A 17,761-nucleotide genomic window follows, 5' to 3' on the forward strand; every position below is an offset into this window, starting at 1 on the left:
TAACTCCAAAATATATTTACTCTCTACTTCAAGGTTTATTGCACAGAATACAATTCAAGGAATCAGATTAGATCCAACGTTACTAATAACATAATTACGATAAAGTTTCAGGAAATGATAAGCTTTCGTTGTTGTAGTGTGCGTTATCTCGTTTGTGGAGTGGTGGTGGATCGTGCAATGCCCATTGTTCGACTACGATATGCTTAGTCTTTGTTCTTTGGCCCATTTTCTTATTACCTTCGCTATTTGGTCGGCCTGGTTCGATGTGCTGCTCCTCAGCAGCTGCAGCACATCGCCTAGCGTGTCCACGGGGAATTTCTTCGCGATCACTCCCTTCAATTAATAACATTTTTATGTTTTAAGGCCAATGATGCTTTAAAACATCAGAAAGAACTCTTTTCGAGAGCGGGACACAGCGTATGAGGTCAAAATAGGGCGATTGAAAAAATTGCACGGTTTTTTGATATACAGGATGTTAAATTTAAAAAAAAAAGTTCAAATTTTCAGCTGTTTGTCTTTTAAGGCAAAAGTTTAGGCTGATATTGAAATAGTTTTAGTAAAAATAGTAAATTCGTTAAAAAAAGGAATTTCTTGTATTAAATAATACTACTATTGAAATTTTCTTTTAAATTCTGACATTTTATCTAGACCGATCGAAATAACTCATTTAGACGGGAAAAAAGTTGTTACCTGGACTTTTATAAGTGGAAATGGTAAAGGGGCTTATAAGCGTAAAAAAAATTAATGCGTTAGCAGGAGTAGCGGAGGGTTGATTTGGGGGTTGAAAAGTTGTGAAAAATTGTATCAATGGAATTTCTGGCGAAAGTTGGCATCAAACAAAAAAGTATCCAATACAAAAGTTGTAGATCATGCAAAAATCTACAACTTTTGTCGAGGTCACTTTTTCAGATAACCTCAAAATTTCCGAGGAAAATGGGAAAAACGTGTTTTTTCTTATATTTCGTTTTTTATTTCTCATTTCCGCAAAAATAATTTAATTTTGATGAAACTTGGTGAAAGTATACCTTTCTGCGTCTTAAATAACCATAAATTTTTTTAGATAAATAAATCAAGAAGTTTCCGAGATATTAATTTTTTAACTTAGAAAAATCATTGTACAGAGTTCTGCCGGTAATAATTTTTTTCGTTTTTACATACTTTTTGGTGAAATAAATATATCTGTAATTAATGTTCAAAAACATGCTCAAAAATGCAAAAAAAAATTAAAAGTGACTTGCAACAATGAACTTTTCAGTAGTAATTGTTGATAATTTGTTTCAATTTAAAAAAAATTCAAAAACTGAGCACCGTCCAATTGTACAGAAAAAAAAAACATTGTTTGACCCAAAACTTTATAATCATTTTTTTCTGTAGAATCAATTAGTGTACTCATTATTTTAAAATTTTGATGAATTCATAAATATATAAGCGATTTTTTAATGAAATTATTTACAATTCCGATGTTTGCTTTCAAAATTTTTTACTTTTTGGTAACTTTTTAACTTGATCTTTATCGTCCGATCCTTCATTAGACTGGGTTTCTTCCTGATCTTCAAACGTTTCTTCGATATCACTCAATTCTTCGGTTAATTGATTTTTCGGGTTCAAGCAAAGACTTGGCTGTTCGATTTCATGTGAAATGTCTTCGGACTCACTGAAATTTTCCGAAATTTCAAACTATTGTCCGAACCATGTTATTTTGTACATAAATCTGTACATCGCAGTCCATGTTTTCGACACCCGCATCTATTACTGTCACAACTGATTTCGCAGCTGCAAGAGATTGTTTTTAATAAATCTTCAGGCATGACTGAAACTTCTGTACAGATCTATGTACAAAATGTCATGGTTCGGACAATTGTTTGAACGTTGACAAAATTTCGGAAAATTTCAGTGAGTCAGAAGACATTTCACATGAAGTCGAGCAGCGAAGTCTTTGCTTGAACACAGAAAATCAATTAACAGAAGAATTAAGTGATATTGAAGAATCGTTTGAAGATCAGGAGGAAACCCAGTCTAATGAAGGATCGGAAGATGAAGATCAAGTTAAAAAATTGACAAAATGACCAAGATTTGCCTAGTATTATTTAATTGTAAATATCCATTGTAAAAATTTTGAAAAATTTATAATTTTGAAAGCAAAAATCGAAATTTTAAATAATTTAATTAAAAAATCATCAAAATTAAAAAAAAATAAGTACACTAATTGATCCTACGAAAAACAAAATTATTTATTTTATATTTTCACTATTCGACTTGGATGTTTATTGCAATACTGTACAAAAATAAAGTTTTGGGTCAAACAATGACAGTTTTTTTTTTATTTCTTTCGTAGAATTGAATCAGTTTTTGAATTTTTTTTTTAATTTAAACAAGTTATCAACAGTTACCGAAAAACCAAATTAGTTGTTTTTTTTTTTTTTTTTTGCATTTTTGAGCATGTTTTTGAACTGTGATAACAGATTTTTATTTCACCAAAAAGGATGTCAAAACAAAGAAAATTATTATCGGTAGAACTCTGTACGATGATTTTTCTAAGTAGAATTTTTCTTTGAAAAACAAGTGTTTCAGACCGGAAAAAAATAATATTTCGGAAACTTCTTGATTTTTTTTATCTAAAAATATTTGTGGTTATTTAAAACACAGAATACTTTCACCAAGTTCCGTCAAAATGAAATGATATTTGCGAAAATGAGAAATAAAAAACGAAAAATAAAAAAAAAACAGTTTTTTCCATTTTTCTCGGAAATTTTGAGGTTAAAAATCTTAAAAAGTGACCTCTACAAAAGTTGTAGATTTTTGCAGGATCTACAACTTTTGTATTAGATACTTTTTTGTTTGTCGTCAACTTTCGCCAGAAATTCCAATGATACAATTTTTCACAACTTTTCAACCCCCCAAATCAACCCTCCGCCACCCGTGCTCACGCATTTATTTTTTTACGTTTATTATAAGCCCCTTTATCATTTCCACATATAAAAGACCAGGTAACATTTTTTTTTTTCTGTAACTGTAATTTGGTTGGACTAATCGCCCTATTTTGACCTAAGCGAACTCTCATTAAGCCAAGTCTTATTCTTAGTGAAACATTCTTTATAGTAAAAAAACTAGACAAAAATAAAATAGTTTGATTTTCAAAACATGAATATTCCCAAACAAGTAAATTAAAGCTGAATTTTTTGATATTATGTAACCATCATCGAGAAACTTAAAAAAAAATCAGGAAATAGACTAGGAATTACATTTTACCACAGATTTTAATTTGTTTAAACGCTTTTGATCGATATCTTATGAGAAAACTGCTCTTTTTGGGCATATAACAAGGAAAAATTGACCTAAACGTAATTTTTCAGCTATTTCTACAGCAAAAAGTCACTTTAGCAGGTTCGCCCCCACAGAGCTTAGCCCGAGAACAACATGGACAGGTTAAAAATTCATTGCAAAGGCTAGTAATAAAAAAATATATATATGATTATGAGCGAAATCACCTGAAAAACGCCGACGATGGCCCCCCTCTTCCCCTCCCAGAACTCGGGGTTGGGTTCCAGCCTGTCCAAGGTATCGAACGCCTTGGCAGCATACCAAAATTCGCCCATCCTGTAGCAGTCGTTTGCTATGAGGAGGAGCAGGTTGAAGCTCTCGGCGCCGTTGTCCATCTTCAGGTACAACTCCCATGCCTGCTGCGGTTTCTTGTTCATGACGTAGCACCGCGCCAGATTCGACACGTATATGTAGTCATTCTTTATGTGGGCGTCCTGTATTAGCAGGAAAGTCTCTTCAGCTTCCTTGAACTGGTTGCAGGCCGTTTTGGCCTGGGCAAAATTGAAGTTGAAGGTGTCGTCTGCAAAGCCAGTATATTTGTTACTATATTTTTAAAGCACTGTGTTTAGTTCATGAATTTCAGTTTCAATAACCTCTAACATTGAAAGAGTTAAAGCGAATTGCATTACAACAATCAATCTGATGGGATATGACAACACGACGCTAGGCAGGCAAAAAACAAACAATCAGTTGACAAAGCAAAAATGACCAAATACGTCATCGTTATATACCTGAATGTAGATAACTTTTAATTGAAGTCAAATACACCAAGACCTCCTCGAATTGCCCAGCGAGAAAGAACGCCGCAGCCATACACTGTCTCCCGTGTATCGTGTCGCATTCGCTGGTAGAACTTCCGACTAAATGAAAACATTCTTCGGCGTTTTTAATGTGTTCGGGCTACAAGAATGCAATATAACTTCATCATATCACGATACGAATGCTGAACCTTACCGAATTTAAATCTTGACCCAACGCTGCATTGACAACGCCTTTCAAGATGTACTCCTGAGGGACGGCCGGTTGTAGATCTTTTAACAGCTCGTACGCTTCTTTCGTATCATTGTTTTTAAGGTAGTGGATCACCAAGTTTAGTCTCGCTTCCGGTACGACATCGACCAAAGATGGAAAAACCTTAAGTAAGTCAAATTATAAAAATATTTTAAAAAACTTTCTTCTGTCGATGTCTCACCTGCATCGAGCCTTCACCGTCCTGAAAAACAACTAAGTTGTGTTTGACCAAATCGTATCCAAAGCCGGCATTAGCGCTCTGATCGATGATAGATCTCAACTCGTTCTCCGCAACTGCCCCGTTGTATAAACGGAACGTATTACACGCCTTCAAACACCAAATATTATCATCAAACATAACACAATTCTCAATTTTTACCTTTAAATTGGTTGCGATCACGGAATCTGGATAACGGTTTAGATACAACCCTAAAACCTCTTGGGACACGTCGTAATAATCTAATTTGTAATAGCAGAGGGCTACATAAACGTTTAACGCTAGATTTTCCCTAAAACACGTTTTATTGTAACTAGATTTCGTAACGTTACTGGAAAATTACCGGTTTTGTAATAACAAACGTTTATAGATATCGATAGCTTCTTGGTAGTGGGCCCGCAAATAGTGGATAGCAGCCAAGCTCAGCTGATCCTCTAGAACATCTTGGAGTTGTTGGTGATATTCCATTAACGCGCCTTCGTCCCTTAATTTGTGTGATAAATGAAAGTTCAGCCTCGTTTTAAGCCTGCTTGTTGGCGATTTCTGTAAAAATTCCTTAGACTCCTCGTACATACCTAAATAGAAATAGCAGCATGCTACGTTTACAGTTAAGTTATCCGACTCTGGATTTTTCTTAAACAATTGTTGATATATCTGTAAGGCCTTCTTATAATCGCCTCTGTGAAACGAGCAGTAAGCTACCCATAGTTCCACGTTGTCAAGTTGATCATTGTGTTGTTTAAACTGAAATCGGCAATGTATCTTAGAAGAAATTTATCGACCAACTTACTTCCAGCAAGGTAATAGCTCCAGTGTAATCCCTTTTCTTCAAGTAATCCTCAATCTGAGATATGTTCTTGAGAGGGGCACTTCGCTTAGAATTTGCGGAATCATTGGTAGATGGCAAAGCGGGTTTTGATCTGCTCAAAATCTAAAAACAATAAATATTAAAAAAAGTATAGCATTAGTAAAGTTATTACCATTGTAGTACTTAACATACACAATGTTTGTGTTGTAATAGGATGTAATTATTGTAGGTTTCCATAGAAACCTACGTCAAAGAAAACAGACTTACCTTCGCATTAATGTTTACGCAATTATTATAATCCCTTATTAATTATTGTAATAATACAAAAAAGTGAAATATACATATTCCAAAAACTCTTTTAAGCTAAACTTTTTAAGCTAAAGGCTAAACTAAAAAAAATTCAAAATGTGCTTCTTCTACTTCTTCTTTATGAGTATCATTTCAACTTTTTTTTTACAAATGGTACAAGTTAGGTGACTCTTCAAACTTGTAGTGCATTAGATATAGCATTTTCTATCTCATAAATACCTATTAACCATCGACATTTTCCGATGATTTTTGTATCTCCATATTATTTTTATCATATTTATAAAAAAAAGTGAAATTTGCATTTTACTGTATATGTGGCGCCCCTGAAAAGCGATTGATTATTGTAGTTCTCACGTCTAGTAGATATTTAATACATAGTACATAAGTCTGAACGTCTGAACTAATTTTGACATTTTGTAATTTGAGGTTATGTAAAGTACCTGTAGAGATTTTGAAAATTTTATATACTATCTATTTTTTTCCAAAATGTTGGACGGCGTGAAACACATTATTTTGGTTCTCTCTGGTAAAGGAGGGGTTGGAAAATCTACCGTTAGCACACAGTTAGCATTAACTTTAAAAGAAAGAGGCTACAAAGTAATGATAAAACAGTTCATTATTTCACATATAAATATTTTATTTTAGGTCGGTTTATTAGACGTAGATTTATGTGGACCAAGTATACCTTATCTGTTGCAACTGGAAGGCAAAGATGTACATCAGGCCGATGGAGGGTAAGTTCTAGTTTTGAGAAGGCGAGATTATGTTTCAAATTTTTTCAGATGGGTTCCTGTTTACGCCGGAGATGATCAAAACTTGGCAGTCATGTCTATCGGATTTCTGTTAAACAATAGAAATAGCGCTGTGGTTTGGAGGGGTCCGAAAAAAACGGCAATGGTTAAACAGTTTCTTACAGATGTATGCTGGGGAGACTTGGACTATTTGATAATAGATACACCACCAGGTTTGTAGACAAATTTGGGCATATTTTCAGTAAAAAATTCGAACAATTAAATAAATTAATAATATTCCAGGGACGTCAGATGAGCACATAACAGTAATGGAGAATTTAAAAACGGTAAAATGTGACGGTGCAGTAATAGTAACAACTCCACAACAAGTATCGATAGAGGATGTCAGGAAGGAAATAACTTTTTGCAGAAAGACGGGAATTCATATCTTAGGATTGATTGAAAATATGAGCGGGTAGGTAATTTACCACAGTGTTAGTATCGAGCATAGTTTTTAGCAACTTACGATAAGTTTTTTCTGTTCAGTTCAACTATTGAAACTTACATATTTAACGTTTCAGGTTTGTTTGCCCTCATTGTACGGAGTGTACGAATATCTTCAGTAAAGGAGGCGGCGAGTCTTTGGCGGAGTTGGCAAAAATACCTTTATTAGGATCACTTCCGATTGATCCCAGGGTTGGACAGCTGCTGGAGAAAACGTGCGTTAAAGAAATTCCTGACTCTCCCTCTGCGAAAGCATTCAACGGTATTGTAGATAAATTAATTATTACTTAAGATGCAAATTAATTATTATGGAATCTTTATATTTTTATTGATATCAGTTGTGTATATATAATACATATACCTATTTTAGCAAAACGTACATTAATACCTTACATTTTCCCCCCTCACCATTTTTTTGATAAAGCAGTTTATTTATTCGTCCAAATCTAATTTGCCCTTAAAGGTCTCAGTTTTGTGATACAAGATGTTAAATTTTCCCAAAAAAAAGTATTATGGCTCTAAATATCATCTGAGCAACCCAGATATTGAAACGAAATTTTGAAAAAGGGTAATTTGAATAAAAAACGTAAGAAATTATTATTATTGAGAGAAAATAATTAAAAAATAGTTTTATTCTTATCACGAAAGCTGAAATAATTTTCCATTTTTTTAATTCTAAACCATAAGTAAGTCGATCTTAAATAGAGATGTTGTCTATAAAAATAATAACATACTCCGCTTTCGCTTTAGTACCACATATAATTTAGATTAAAGTAACAAAATTTTAGACGTTATATATTTGAAGAAACTACTAAAAAAGAACCCTTTTCAGTTCTCTTTTTTATTTAAAGTCATTTCATATCAGTTCATAAGTAACGTTTATAAATTAGTCTCTGTATATGGAGAATTTTAAATTAAATGATCTTCCCTTATTCTTCACCTATTTTCTGCTAACTTCAAACAGCTTATGTAAACTAATGCAAAAAATTAAAGGGTAAAAAGAATTTCCGAAATTTTTCCGTGATTTTTGACAGACTATATTTAGATAAAAAATGGTCATATCGTGAATTAAAAAAATGCATTTTGAAGCTCTAAGATTCTAATTTTTAGAAATTCCGGGCGAAATTTGTTAGGATTTATTTTAAGATATAGCGTGACAAAAAAAAATTTTTTCTGTCCGCTGACTTGGAAAATATTTTTTCAGTGAAACTGCATGGACCAGATAGATTGTTTATTCAGCTTCAATTTCCTTTTTTTTAAATTTCGATACGACCATTTTTTATTGAAATATCGAACTTTTAATGGAAAAGGATCCTTTTGTATTCAATCATCGATATCTGGGCGACAAAAATGGTCGTCCAGAGAACTGAAGGGCAGTTTCGAAAACTGGAATAAATTTCCTATAACATGCTACCGCAACTTTTCGGAAATTTTTTTTTTTATTTTCTTTTCAGAAGAAAGAGGGTAGTTTTGAAAAAAAACTGTTTTTTAAGTAATTACAGACTGCACAAAAATTAATTAGAAATTGTCTCAAAAAACGGTATGAATCGGGGTTGAAACCTCAAAAAAAAATTGCAAAATTTTTTGTCACACTATTTCCAGAATTGCGTGATAACCGTAGCTCCTAAAAAATTTTGACCGAAAGATCTAAAAAGTAGAATTTTAGATTTTCAAAATGCTTTTTTTTAATTCCCGATATCAAGGAAAAATTTTGAAAATTCTTTTGACCCTTTAATTTTTTGCATTGGTTTATTAGATTATCTCGAAAAACATTTTTTTAAGTATGATTTTCAATATGTTCAAAACAACATAATTTTGATAAAAAGTTATTAGCAATTATTAATTTCCTAATAGTATCGAGGCAGTGAAATTTTAGTCTTTAAAGAACCCGTCAAATTTCGAAATTTTAGAAAATGTTAAAACAAAACAAGAAGATTAAATTTAGGTATGTACCTATTTTATATAAATTCTTGAAATTAAGTGGTTATTTTTTAAATTATAATGGCTCGTTATATTAGATTTAAAAAATATATACCTATATATTTTTAATATATTAAAATTTTTAGTTACTCGAAAAAATTTCAGTAGGAAATTTATGAAAATTTGATGCATTACAAATATTTCTGAAATTTTATCCAAAATTTTAAAAATTTCAATGAAAAATTGTAGATTCATGAAATTTAATTAAAAATTAAAAATTTAATTTAAAGTTTTTGTTATTTAATGTTAGCAGTTAGAGGAATCCCATTTTTACAGCATTTTATTTTTATTAATATGATAGTTTTTTAATTTTTTAAATTTGTTATAATATTCTACAAGTGTCAAGACATTTGTAGATACTGATGTGATATAAAAAATAACATCACACGTTGTCTAGGATAAAATAACAGAATTTACGTTTTAAATATTTCTAAATTTTATGCAAAATTGAAAAATTCCTTTGAAAAAATTTATAGATTTCGTGAAATTTAATGCTATTTCCAAATCACTTGTAGATGAATTTTAATGTTTGAAGCTAACATTTTGAAGAACCCCAAAAAATAAGCAAATGCCTGGTTTATAAATGTTTATGATACATATTTTTATTTATTATACGATACCATAAATATCAAGCCATTCTTAGACACTGCTGTGATCTATAAGAATTACAAAAAAAAAAAACTTCTTGTTTTTTTGGTTCTGTTTTATTTAAAGCTGGTTCACATTAGTTGATCCGTATTATTTATAACTTGTTTGCTCGTATATTTGGGAAATTGTAATTCAATAAGCTTCATTTATTCATCATCTAGCTTGTGCTAATTTCTAGAACAGCCTATATACAGGGCGATTCACAAACGGTGACCAAAAATGAAACCTCGTATTCTTTGGTGAATTTTAAGGGGTCTTTCGTATACAATTTTTATCTAGGACGCTTCGTTAAAAAGATAAACTTAAAAATTGTTTCTAATTTTTTTAAATAATTTAAAAACTGGTAAGTGAAATAATTTGAAATTAGGCACACGTATTTATGTAAACATTGTCAAAACTTAAAAAACTAACTGAAAACACCGGATCTCAACCCACTGGATTTTTTTTTGTGAAGTGCTGTTAAACAGCTGGTATACAGTGAACAAATTAATACACCTGAGCAGTTAGAAAAAATAATAAATAATCGTTTTCATCAGATTCAAGCAACAATAAATTTCGAACAAATTATATTTTCTTTAATAAAAAGATGTAACACCCGTGTTCGTGGAAATGGAGGTATTTTAGAGCATTTCCTCAAATAGAATCATTAAAATGATGACTAATATTAATTTCTTTATTCAACTAAATAACCGAATGATTAGTGTTTTCACGTCATTTACGTAAGTGTTTTCAGTTCGTTTTTTAAGTTTTACTCGAAAATCAGGCTTTTTTCAAAAAACGTGAAAGTAGTACTATTTGTAAAAAATCGAGACGAATCCAAAAACATTATGATTGTTACCGTAAAGCAAAGGCGTACCATTTTATTTAGAAAAATATGGTACCGATACCCGCCACTGAGGCCTGAAAATTTTAGAAAAAGGTCTCAACTTTTTAATTACTTAAAAAATACTTTTTTAAGTTTACCACCCTGTATCTTTGTAACGAAGCGTCCTAGATAAAATTTTATACAAAAGACCCCTTTAAATTCACCAAATACGAGGTTTAATTTTTGGTCACCATTTGTGAATCACCCTGTATGTCTCAAAAAAAAACATTTTTCTAAGTGTTTTTGTTTTAAACAATTTAGATAAAACTTTGTAACTAAGATTTTTATTTTGCAAGTAGCAGCATCATGTCGGGAAATTTTTATCTAGGACGGTTCGTTAAAAAGATAAACTTAAAAAATGTTTCTAATTTTTTTAAATAATTTAAAAACTGGTAAGTGAAATAATTTGAAATTAGGCACACGTATTTATGTAAACATTGTCAAAACTTAAAAAACGAACTGAAAACACCGGATCTCAACCCACTGGATTTTTTTTGTGAGGTGCTGTTAAACGGCTGGTATACAGTGAACAAATTAATACACCTGAGCAGTTAGAAAAAATAATAAATAATCGTTTTCATCAGATTCAAGCAACAATAAATTTCGAACAAATTATATTTTCTTTAATAAAAAGATGTCACACCCGTGTTCGTGGAAATGGAGGTATTTTAGAGCATTTCCTCAAATAGAATCATTAAAATGATGACTAATATTAATTTCTTTATTCAACTAAATAACCGAATGATTAGTGTTTTCACGTCATTTACGTAAGTGTTTTCAGTTCGTTTTTTAAGTTTTACTCGAAAATCAGGCTTTTTTCAAAAAACGTGAAGTAGTACTATTTGTAAAAAATCGAGACGAATCCAAAAACATTATGATTGTTACCGTAAAGCAAAGGCGTACCATTTTATTTAGAAAAATATGGTACCGATACCCGCCACTGAGGCCTGAAAATTTTAGAAAAAGGTCTCAACTTTTTAATTACTTAAAAAATACTTTTTTAAGTTTACCACCCTGTATCTTTGTAACGAAGCGTCCTAGATAAAATTTTATACAAAAGACCCCTTTAAATTCACCAAATACGAGGTTTAATTTTTGGTCACCATTTGTGAATCACCCTGTATGTCTCAAAAAAAAACATTTTTCTAAGTGTTTTTGTTTTAAACAATTTAGATAAAACTTTGTAACTAAGATTTTTATTTTGCAAGTAGCAGCATCATATCGGAAAATTTTTTTAAGTATTTTTCACATTTTATAGGAATTCTCAAGTTTACAAATTTTTTTAATCCGAAAAAAATAATCAAGTGCGGTGTATAAATTTTTATAGTATTTTATTTTTATTACAAAAAAAGGTGAAATAAATTAAACATAAGAACAAATAAAGTTTTACAATTTTTTTATTTATTATCCCATAAGTATTAGCCTAAAAGTAATAATAATATTATATTACTTGCCGATGCAGGATCGAGCGACCGCACAAAATTAAGATAGTAATACTTTGGCGTAGTGTACCGTCGCTCGGTCCCGTACCGACATGGCAGTTCAGCGCCCGGGGGCAGCGTTTCGCATTATAATACAAAGAAGTGGAACGCATCGAATAATTGGAATGCAGGCGTAAAGAAAAATTAAACTTAGAAGCACTTCCTGTGGACGATTGAGGGGCCGGACTCGTCGTACTCCTGCTTTGAGATCCACATCTGCTGGAAGGTGGAGAGCGACGCGAGGATTGAACCGCCGATCCATACGGAGTATTTCCTCTCTGGTGGCGCGATGATTTTGATCTTCATGGTGGATGGGGCGAGGCCGGTGATCTCCTTCTGCATGCGGTCGGCGATGCCGGGGTACATGGTGGTGCCTCCTGACAGGACGGTGTTGGCGTACAAGTCCTTACGGATGTCCACGTCGCACTTCATGATGGAGTTGTAGGTGGTTTCGTGGATGCCGGACGCTTCCATGCCCAAGAACGAGGGCTGGAACAACGCCTCTGGGCAACGGAACCTCTCGTTGCCGATGGTGATGACCTGTCCGTCGGGTAGTTCGTAGCTCTTCTCCAGGGAGCTGGAGCTGGCGGCCGTGGCCATTTCCTGTTCGAAATCGAGCGCTACGTAGCAGAGTTTCTCCTTGATGTCGCGGACAATTTCCCTCTCGGCGGTGGTGGTGAACGAGTAGCCGCGTTCAGTCAGGATCTTCATGAGATAGTCAGTCAAGTCGCGGCCAGCCAAGTCCAGACGGAGGATGGCGTGGGGGAGGGCATAACCCTCATAGATGGGTACCGTGTGGGATACACCATCACCTGAATCCAATACGATACCAGTGGTACGACCGGAGGCGTACAGGGAGAGTACGGCTTGGATGGCTACGTACATAGCGGGGGTGTTGAAGGTCTCAAACATGATCTGCGTCATCTTCTCACGATTGGCTTTGGGGTTCAAGGGGGCTTCTGTCAGGAGAACTGGGTGTTCTTCTGGGGCAACTCGGAGTTCATTGTAGAAAGTGTGATGCCAGATTTTCTCCATATCGTCCCAGTTGGTGACGATACCGTGTTCAATGGGGTATTTCAAGGTAAGGATACCTCTCTTGCTCTGTGCCTCATCTCCTACATAGGAATCTTTCTGTCCCATGCCAACCATGACACCTTGATGTCTTGGACGGCCCACGATGGATGGGAATACGGCACGTGGGGCGTCGTCCCCAGCGAAACCGGCCTTGCACATACCGGAGCCATTGTCGACTACTAATGCGGCTACTTCTTCGTCACACATGTTGAGTAGTTAGTACTGTAACAAAAATATTTTATTAGTAAAGAAATTGGCATACCAAACCCATTCGAGGCCTTAAGGCAGTGCTGCCTGCATTCCAGGACTCGAATGAAATTTGTCCAATGGTATGTATTGCTAAAATTCGTTTCCTGAATGAACTCGAATGAAACAAACGCGCATACGGGAAAAAGTTAACCAAAATCCGTTACGAAAACCGGTATTACTGCTGAACGAGTTATGCCTGTTACATATTTCATGAATTTTGCAAATGAAGAAACTAGCCCGATTCATGAAACGGAATAAACGGTTTCTTCGCGTTTTCCGTTGCCTTGCGGCAAACTAATCCCACGTAACCACTTGTTAAAACGCCGGCCAAATACGAAATTACCACTTTACAATAGAATCTCGAACCGAAATGTTAAAAGAGAATATTCACTATTACTATTAATCACTATCCAAAAGAATTCAACGGCAACTTTGTCCACGATCACGGCCACACCCCAAATTTAAAAAAAATCACACTACACCAGCTTTTTCCCGTAAATGAAAAAAATATATTTTAAACTTCAACTTACTTTGGTTTCTAGTAAAAAAGTATAAATATGTATAAATTAATTTATCAAGCACAGACTAAAACGCTGTACTCTACTGAATATCACAAGACGGGAATGTCTGAAATTCAAAAGTTCTACACCATATATTTATTATTTGCCCCTCTCCCTGCTCTCGGAGACACGATCGCGCAGTATCACAGCTAGGCTGAACCAATAGCAGCAACATTACCATATAAGGCATTGCATTGCATCGATTTTTCCCCGCTCCCCCCTACTTTAAAAATCGTGGAGCTGAACTGACACACTTCTATGCGACTTACGTATTTTTAAATAAGCCTATACTGTACTAAAAATTATAACAGTTCCTCGAAAAAAACGTTACTATTTTACCTAATTTGGAATTAATTGAGCGCTGCCTATAAAGTAAACACGCTGTCCAAGAATAATTACTTCTGTTTTGACAGGAGATCGGACAGGTTAAAAATACATTACATTCATTTTAACATCGCGCTGGTTATTTTTAATGCAACCACTTGCTCTTGGGGTAAAAATAGACCGGTATAAAATCGGCTACGAGAGCGGTCTCAAAATCATAACAGGTGCTACGCCCCAAACAGCCGGTCGACCAAGAGTTCGCCGGCGAGGGATTTAAAGGGAATTCTTGGAAAATTATACGCATTTCAATCGTACCATTAACATAGCCGATAAATAAAGATGCCAACTACCCAATAAAACAATTAAACAATCAAGTAATAATTGGAATAGGGAAATCTTACCGTTTAAACAAGACACGTCACAAAACAACAGCGAACAACTAACGAATGGAAAGATGCCGGTTGCGATTTCAAGGAAGTGACGCTCGCAACCTGGAAGGTGAAGCCGGAAGATTTTTCAAATCTTAATTTTAGGGATATCGCCTTTGGACCCTTCAGATTGATATTCCTTAAAACTTTGACGTTTATTAATGACTATTTACTTGTCAAATATAAACAATTCCTAGAAAACAAAAGAAAAAGGCATATCTGAATCAGTGGCCTCCCCTACGATAACAGCGCTTGGACTCGTCCGCCCCACCAGCTCATTCACAAACGTTACCATATATGGTCATAAAAGGAATTCGGAGACGCTATTGGTCGCCGGGCAGCGGTTATGGCCTAACCTAACTCCAAGGCTCGAAAGCAGACGGGACGGTTAAGTGTTATGTAGCCATGCCATGCCGGCCGGCGGGCCTTCTTTCCGATTCATCTCTTCGGGGTCTTGGCCTCCTTCCTCGACCTTGAAAACTTATGTCACAGCATCCTATGGTGCATTCTTGGGGTTAATTTTTTTTGTACGGGTTAAGATTGGTTTACTAATTAAATCGGGCGATTATGATGTGAATGTTACAAATGCGTGTCAGTCACAGTCTAATCGTCAAATAAGTTCACCAATTCTCGACCGGTAGGCACCAGAATTAAAGTATTAATAGTCCTTCCCTTAGATTATTGCGATTTATTGCTAAAAGTATTTAACTAAACTACAAATACAAATTTCATTAGTGCGCTGACTCATTGATTATCCAAGTTGTCGTGGGGCGAATCGAAAACTACCTACAAAAATTTCCACTTTTTGTGGATAGAGCTGGAACAACCGTTGCTTTTAGCTTCGCGTAGATAGATACGTAGGCCTACGACGAGTTTGCCATAAACGGGGTAAACATCTGGCAGATAGAATTATGCACAAATCTGTTATGGTAACTGTTCACGATATCATTAAATTCCTATGCCTATTCAGTTCAAGAATCCCAACGTGAATTGGAAATATGTACAGTTCCAGTTTTACCGAATAATCGACGTAAAGAGATTTAGGTAGGTACCTTAATTTCAAATTTAATGGGTAATGTAAGTGATAATCAATATCTAGGTAGGTATCTACCAAACAGAATGACTAAACGATTGATGTACATTGTATGTACATATTAGATAAGTGATAAGCAGTTGTAGATAAATAAGTACCTATATAGGTACTTTGTAGAAACGTTTTAGTAGGTACGCAACTACGTAGGTACTTTGAAATTTTAGGAATGCGATATAGAATATGGACGCGTGAGTAATTTTCTCGATATCCGAATTATAAATTGTTTTTACGTGTCGCATCTGAGTGGTCACACGTGAATAGGTATTTTACGCTGCATTATTTAACGCCTACCACCCAGTGTTCATAATTTAATTAGTGGACTACAGGATACAGTATGTTTTATTTTGTATCCTAGTTATTTCATACAATTAAAGTTAAAATTACAAATTTTGCTACATTTAGATAGGTGCTCTAATACTCCAGTCAAATTATTAAAGTTTGAACGTGAAAAAATTATTAGTAGACATTTTATTGAAGTGTAAGATGTAGAATGATAATATCGAAAAAGTAACTCGAAAGAAGTGACGCAAGTTGGCAAAATGCAAATAAGTTGCAGCTTTTTCTGGGCTGTTTTTTACGACATGTGCCTTATATTGTATTTTTTATATGGCGATATTGCAAGAATGTGATTATAACGAATTATATTTGACTTGCTGAATCGAAAAAGCAAAATATGATATAGGCATTATTTTTGATATTAAAATAATCCAAGGAACAACTTTCCAGCGATCACCGCAACTTAAAAAACACCCTGTACATCGAAATAAGGAAAATCGTGTTAAATATTAATCGAAAAACGATGTGACGACCCCGTCACCGGGTAAAAATAACTCGTAGGGCTTGAAAAACAAGAGATAGGGGGCATCAGTCGGATAAGAAGAACATTGTCTCGTTATCTTCCAACTGCAGGCCGACCTAATCGAAAGTTCGTCGCCAGCTCGTATTTAAATAAATAAAAATAACCATCCGTCTCCATGAATAATGTCGCTTTACATAGAAAAGAGGGCGTGGCGTCTCCATCAAATCGCCCAGAAGGAACGGAAGGAATAATAATGATATCCTTTATCTTGTAATCGTTCCCCAGACGCAGTCACCATATAAGCATCATCTCGGATAATCATCGCTGTCAGGAATCGTAAAAAAACTAATTTTAAAGTTTTGGCCACATGTTCGATGTTTATGCTACCCTCAAATTATCTCTCGCAAAGTTTTTAAAATTATTGAAAGATCTTTACTCATTTATTAATCCTCATTTCTCGGTAGAATGTAATCAAAGACTTTAATTTCGTATATAAAAAAGATCACTATTTTAGAATACTCAGTGTTGTTTCAATTAGCTTATGACTGAATGTTTCCAAAATACATATTACCGCCCCAAAACTCCCAAAAGATCCCAAGTTCCTAGATTAAAAAGATGGCATTACAAAATCATGATCGCAAAAGAAGTGTTTTCCATTTAACTAATCTACCTTAAGTGATCAGATCACTTGGCTGTAACATGAAAATTGACAATTGGTCGTATACTAGGCAAGGACCACTATATTTTCGCGGATATAGATTAAAAAAAAGGAGTGTCATTGGCACAATTTGGGCGCTCCTTCGATTTTACAACAATAATTGCATCGTAGTACGCGTTTCATTTTCATTATCCCAGCGTAACAATAATTGCCCATGATTGTGGGTCACACACATTGTGATGTCGGTTCCCATCGCACAAACTAATAAAACACATAAAACGCGATATAATAGAACAAATGAATTAAATAGTACCGCTTCCCTCACAGGCCATTACTTTGTTTTGGACGAAAATAATATAGAGAGATCCATAGTCCTTAATTACATTACAACTAATGATTCCTTATAATGAAATGTGGTCATTTACATTTTTTATACTACGAAATTTATTATTTAACTCCAAAAATTGATACAAACTGTCTACTGATTTCAAAAAACCAAATAATAAAGTTGGAGATCTATTACTTTCAGGTTTCCACAAGTAAATACTGAATTCGTAGACAGGAAGCTTTTGGTTATCCTAATCTGTAAGTCTATTTATTTAATGACGGTTTCCTGATGTGATTGAAATAGGAAAATCTTAAACACCGGCAATTTTTGTTGGATATTTATAATGACTCAAGTTTCTTGTTATTACAATTTC

At 34.1% G+C, this 17,761-nt stretch overlaps 3 protein-coding genes across 3 annotated transcripts; 1 reads left to right on the top strand and 2 right to left on the bottom strand.

The window, feature by feature from the left end:
• On the bottom strand, positions 1-5,547 carry LOC108903403 (intraflagellar transport protein 56). The gene is made up of 9 exons (XM_018705568.1): positions 5,530-5,547; positions 5,340-5,480; positions 4,893-5,293; positions 4,712-4,841; positions 4,514-4,660; positions 4,276-4,455; positions 4,053-4,221; positions 3,489-3,841; positions 1-333 (listed from the first exon to the last, which is right to left on the bottom strand). The coding sequence occupies exons 1-9, from the start codon at positions 5,545-5,547 to the stop codon at positions 193-195; spliced, it is 1,680 nt and encodes a 559-aa protein (XP_018561084.1). The 3' UTR covers positions 1-192.
• Positions 5,548-6,087: 540 nt separating this feature from the next.
• On the top strand, positions 6,088-7,270 carry LOC108903431 (cytosolic Fe-S cluster assembly factor NUBP2 homolog). The gene is made up of 5 exons (XM_018705604.1): positions 6,088-6,263; positions 6,312-6,400; positions 6,449-6,630; positions 6,701-6,872; positions 6,979-7,270. Exons 1-5 carry the CDS (start codon positions 6,153-6,155, stop codon positions 7,190-7,192), a joined length of 768 nt encoding a protein of 255 aa, XP_018561120.1. The 5' UTR covers positions 6,088-6,152; the 3' UTR covers positions 7,193-7,270.
• A 4,503-nt stretch (positions 7,271-11,773) lies between these two features.
• LOC108903448 (actin, cytoplasmic A3a) lies at positions 11,774-13,840 on the bottom strand. Its single transcript, XM_018705642.1, has 2 exons — positions 13,729-13,840; positions 11,774-13,171 (listed from the first exon to the last, which is right to left on the bottom strand). The coding sequence occupies exon 2, from the start codon at positions 13,154-13,156 to the stop codon at positions 12,026-12,028; it is 1,131 nt and encodes a 376-aa protein (XP_018561158.1). The 5' UTR covers positions 13,157-13,171; positions 13,729-13,840; the 3' UTR covers positions 11,774-12,025.
• Between the last annotated feature and the right edge of the window lie 3,921 nt (positions 13,841-17,761).

The sequence above is a fragment of the Anoplophora glabripennis genome, unplaced genomic scaffold (assembly GCF_000390285.2).
Source record: "Anoplophora glabripennis isolate ALB-LARVAE unplaced genomic scaffold, Agla_2.0 scaffold82, whole genome shotgun sequence".
Taxonomy (NCBI): Eukaryota; Metazoa; Arthropoda; class Insecta; order Coleoptera; family Cerambycidae; genus Anoplophora; species Anoplophora glabripennis.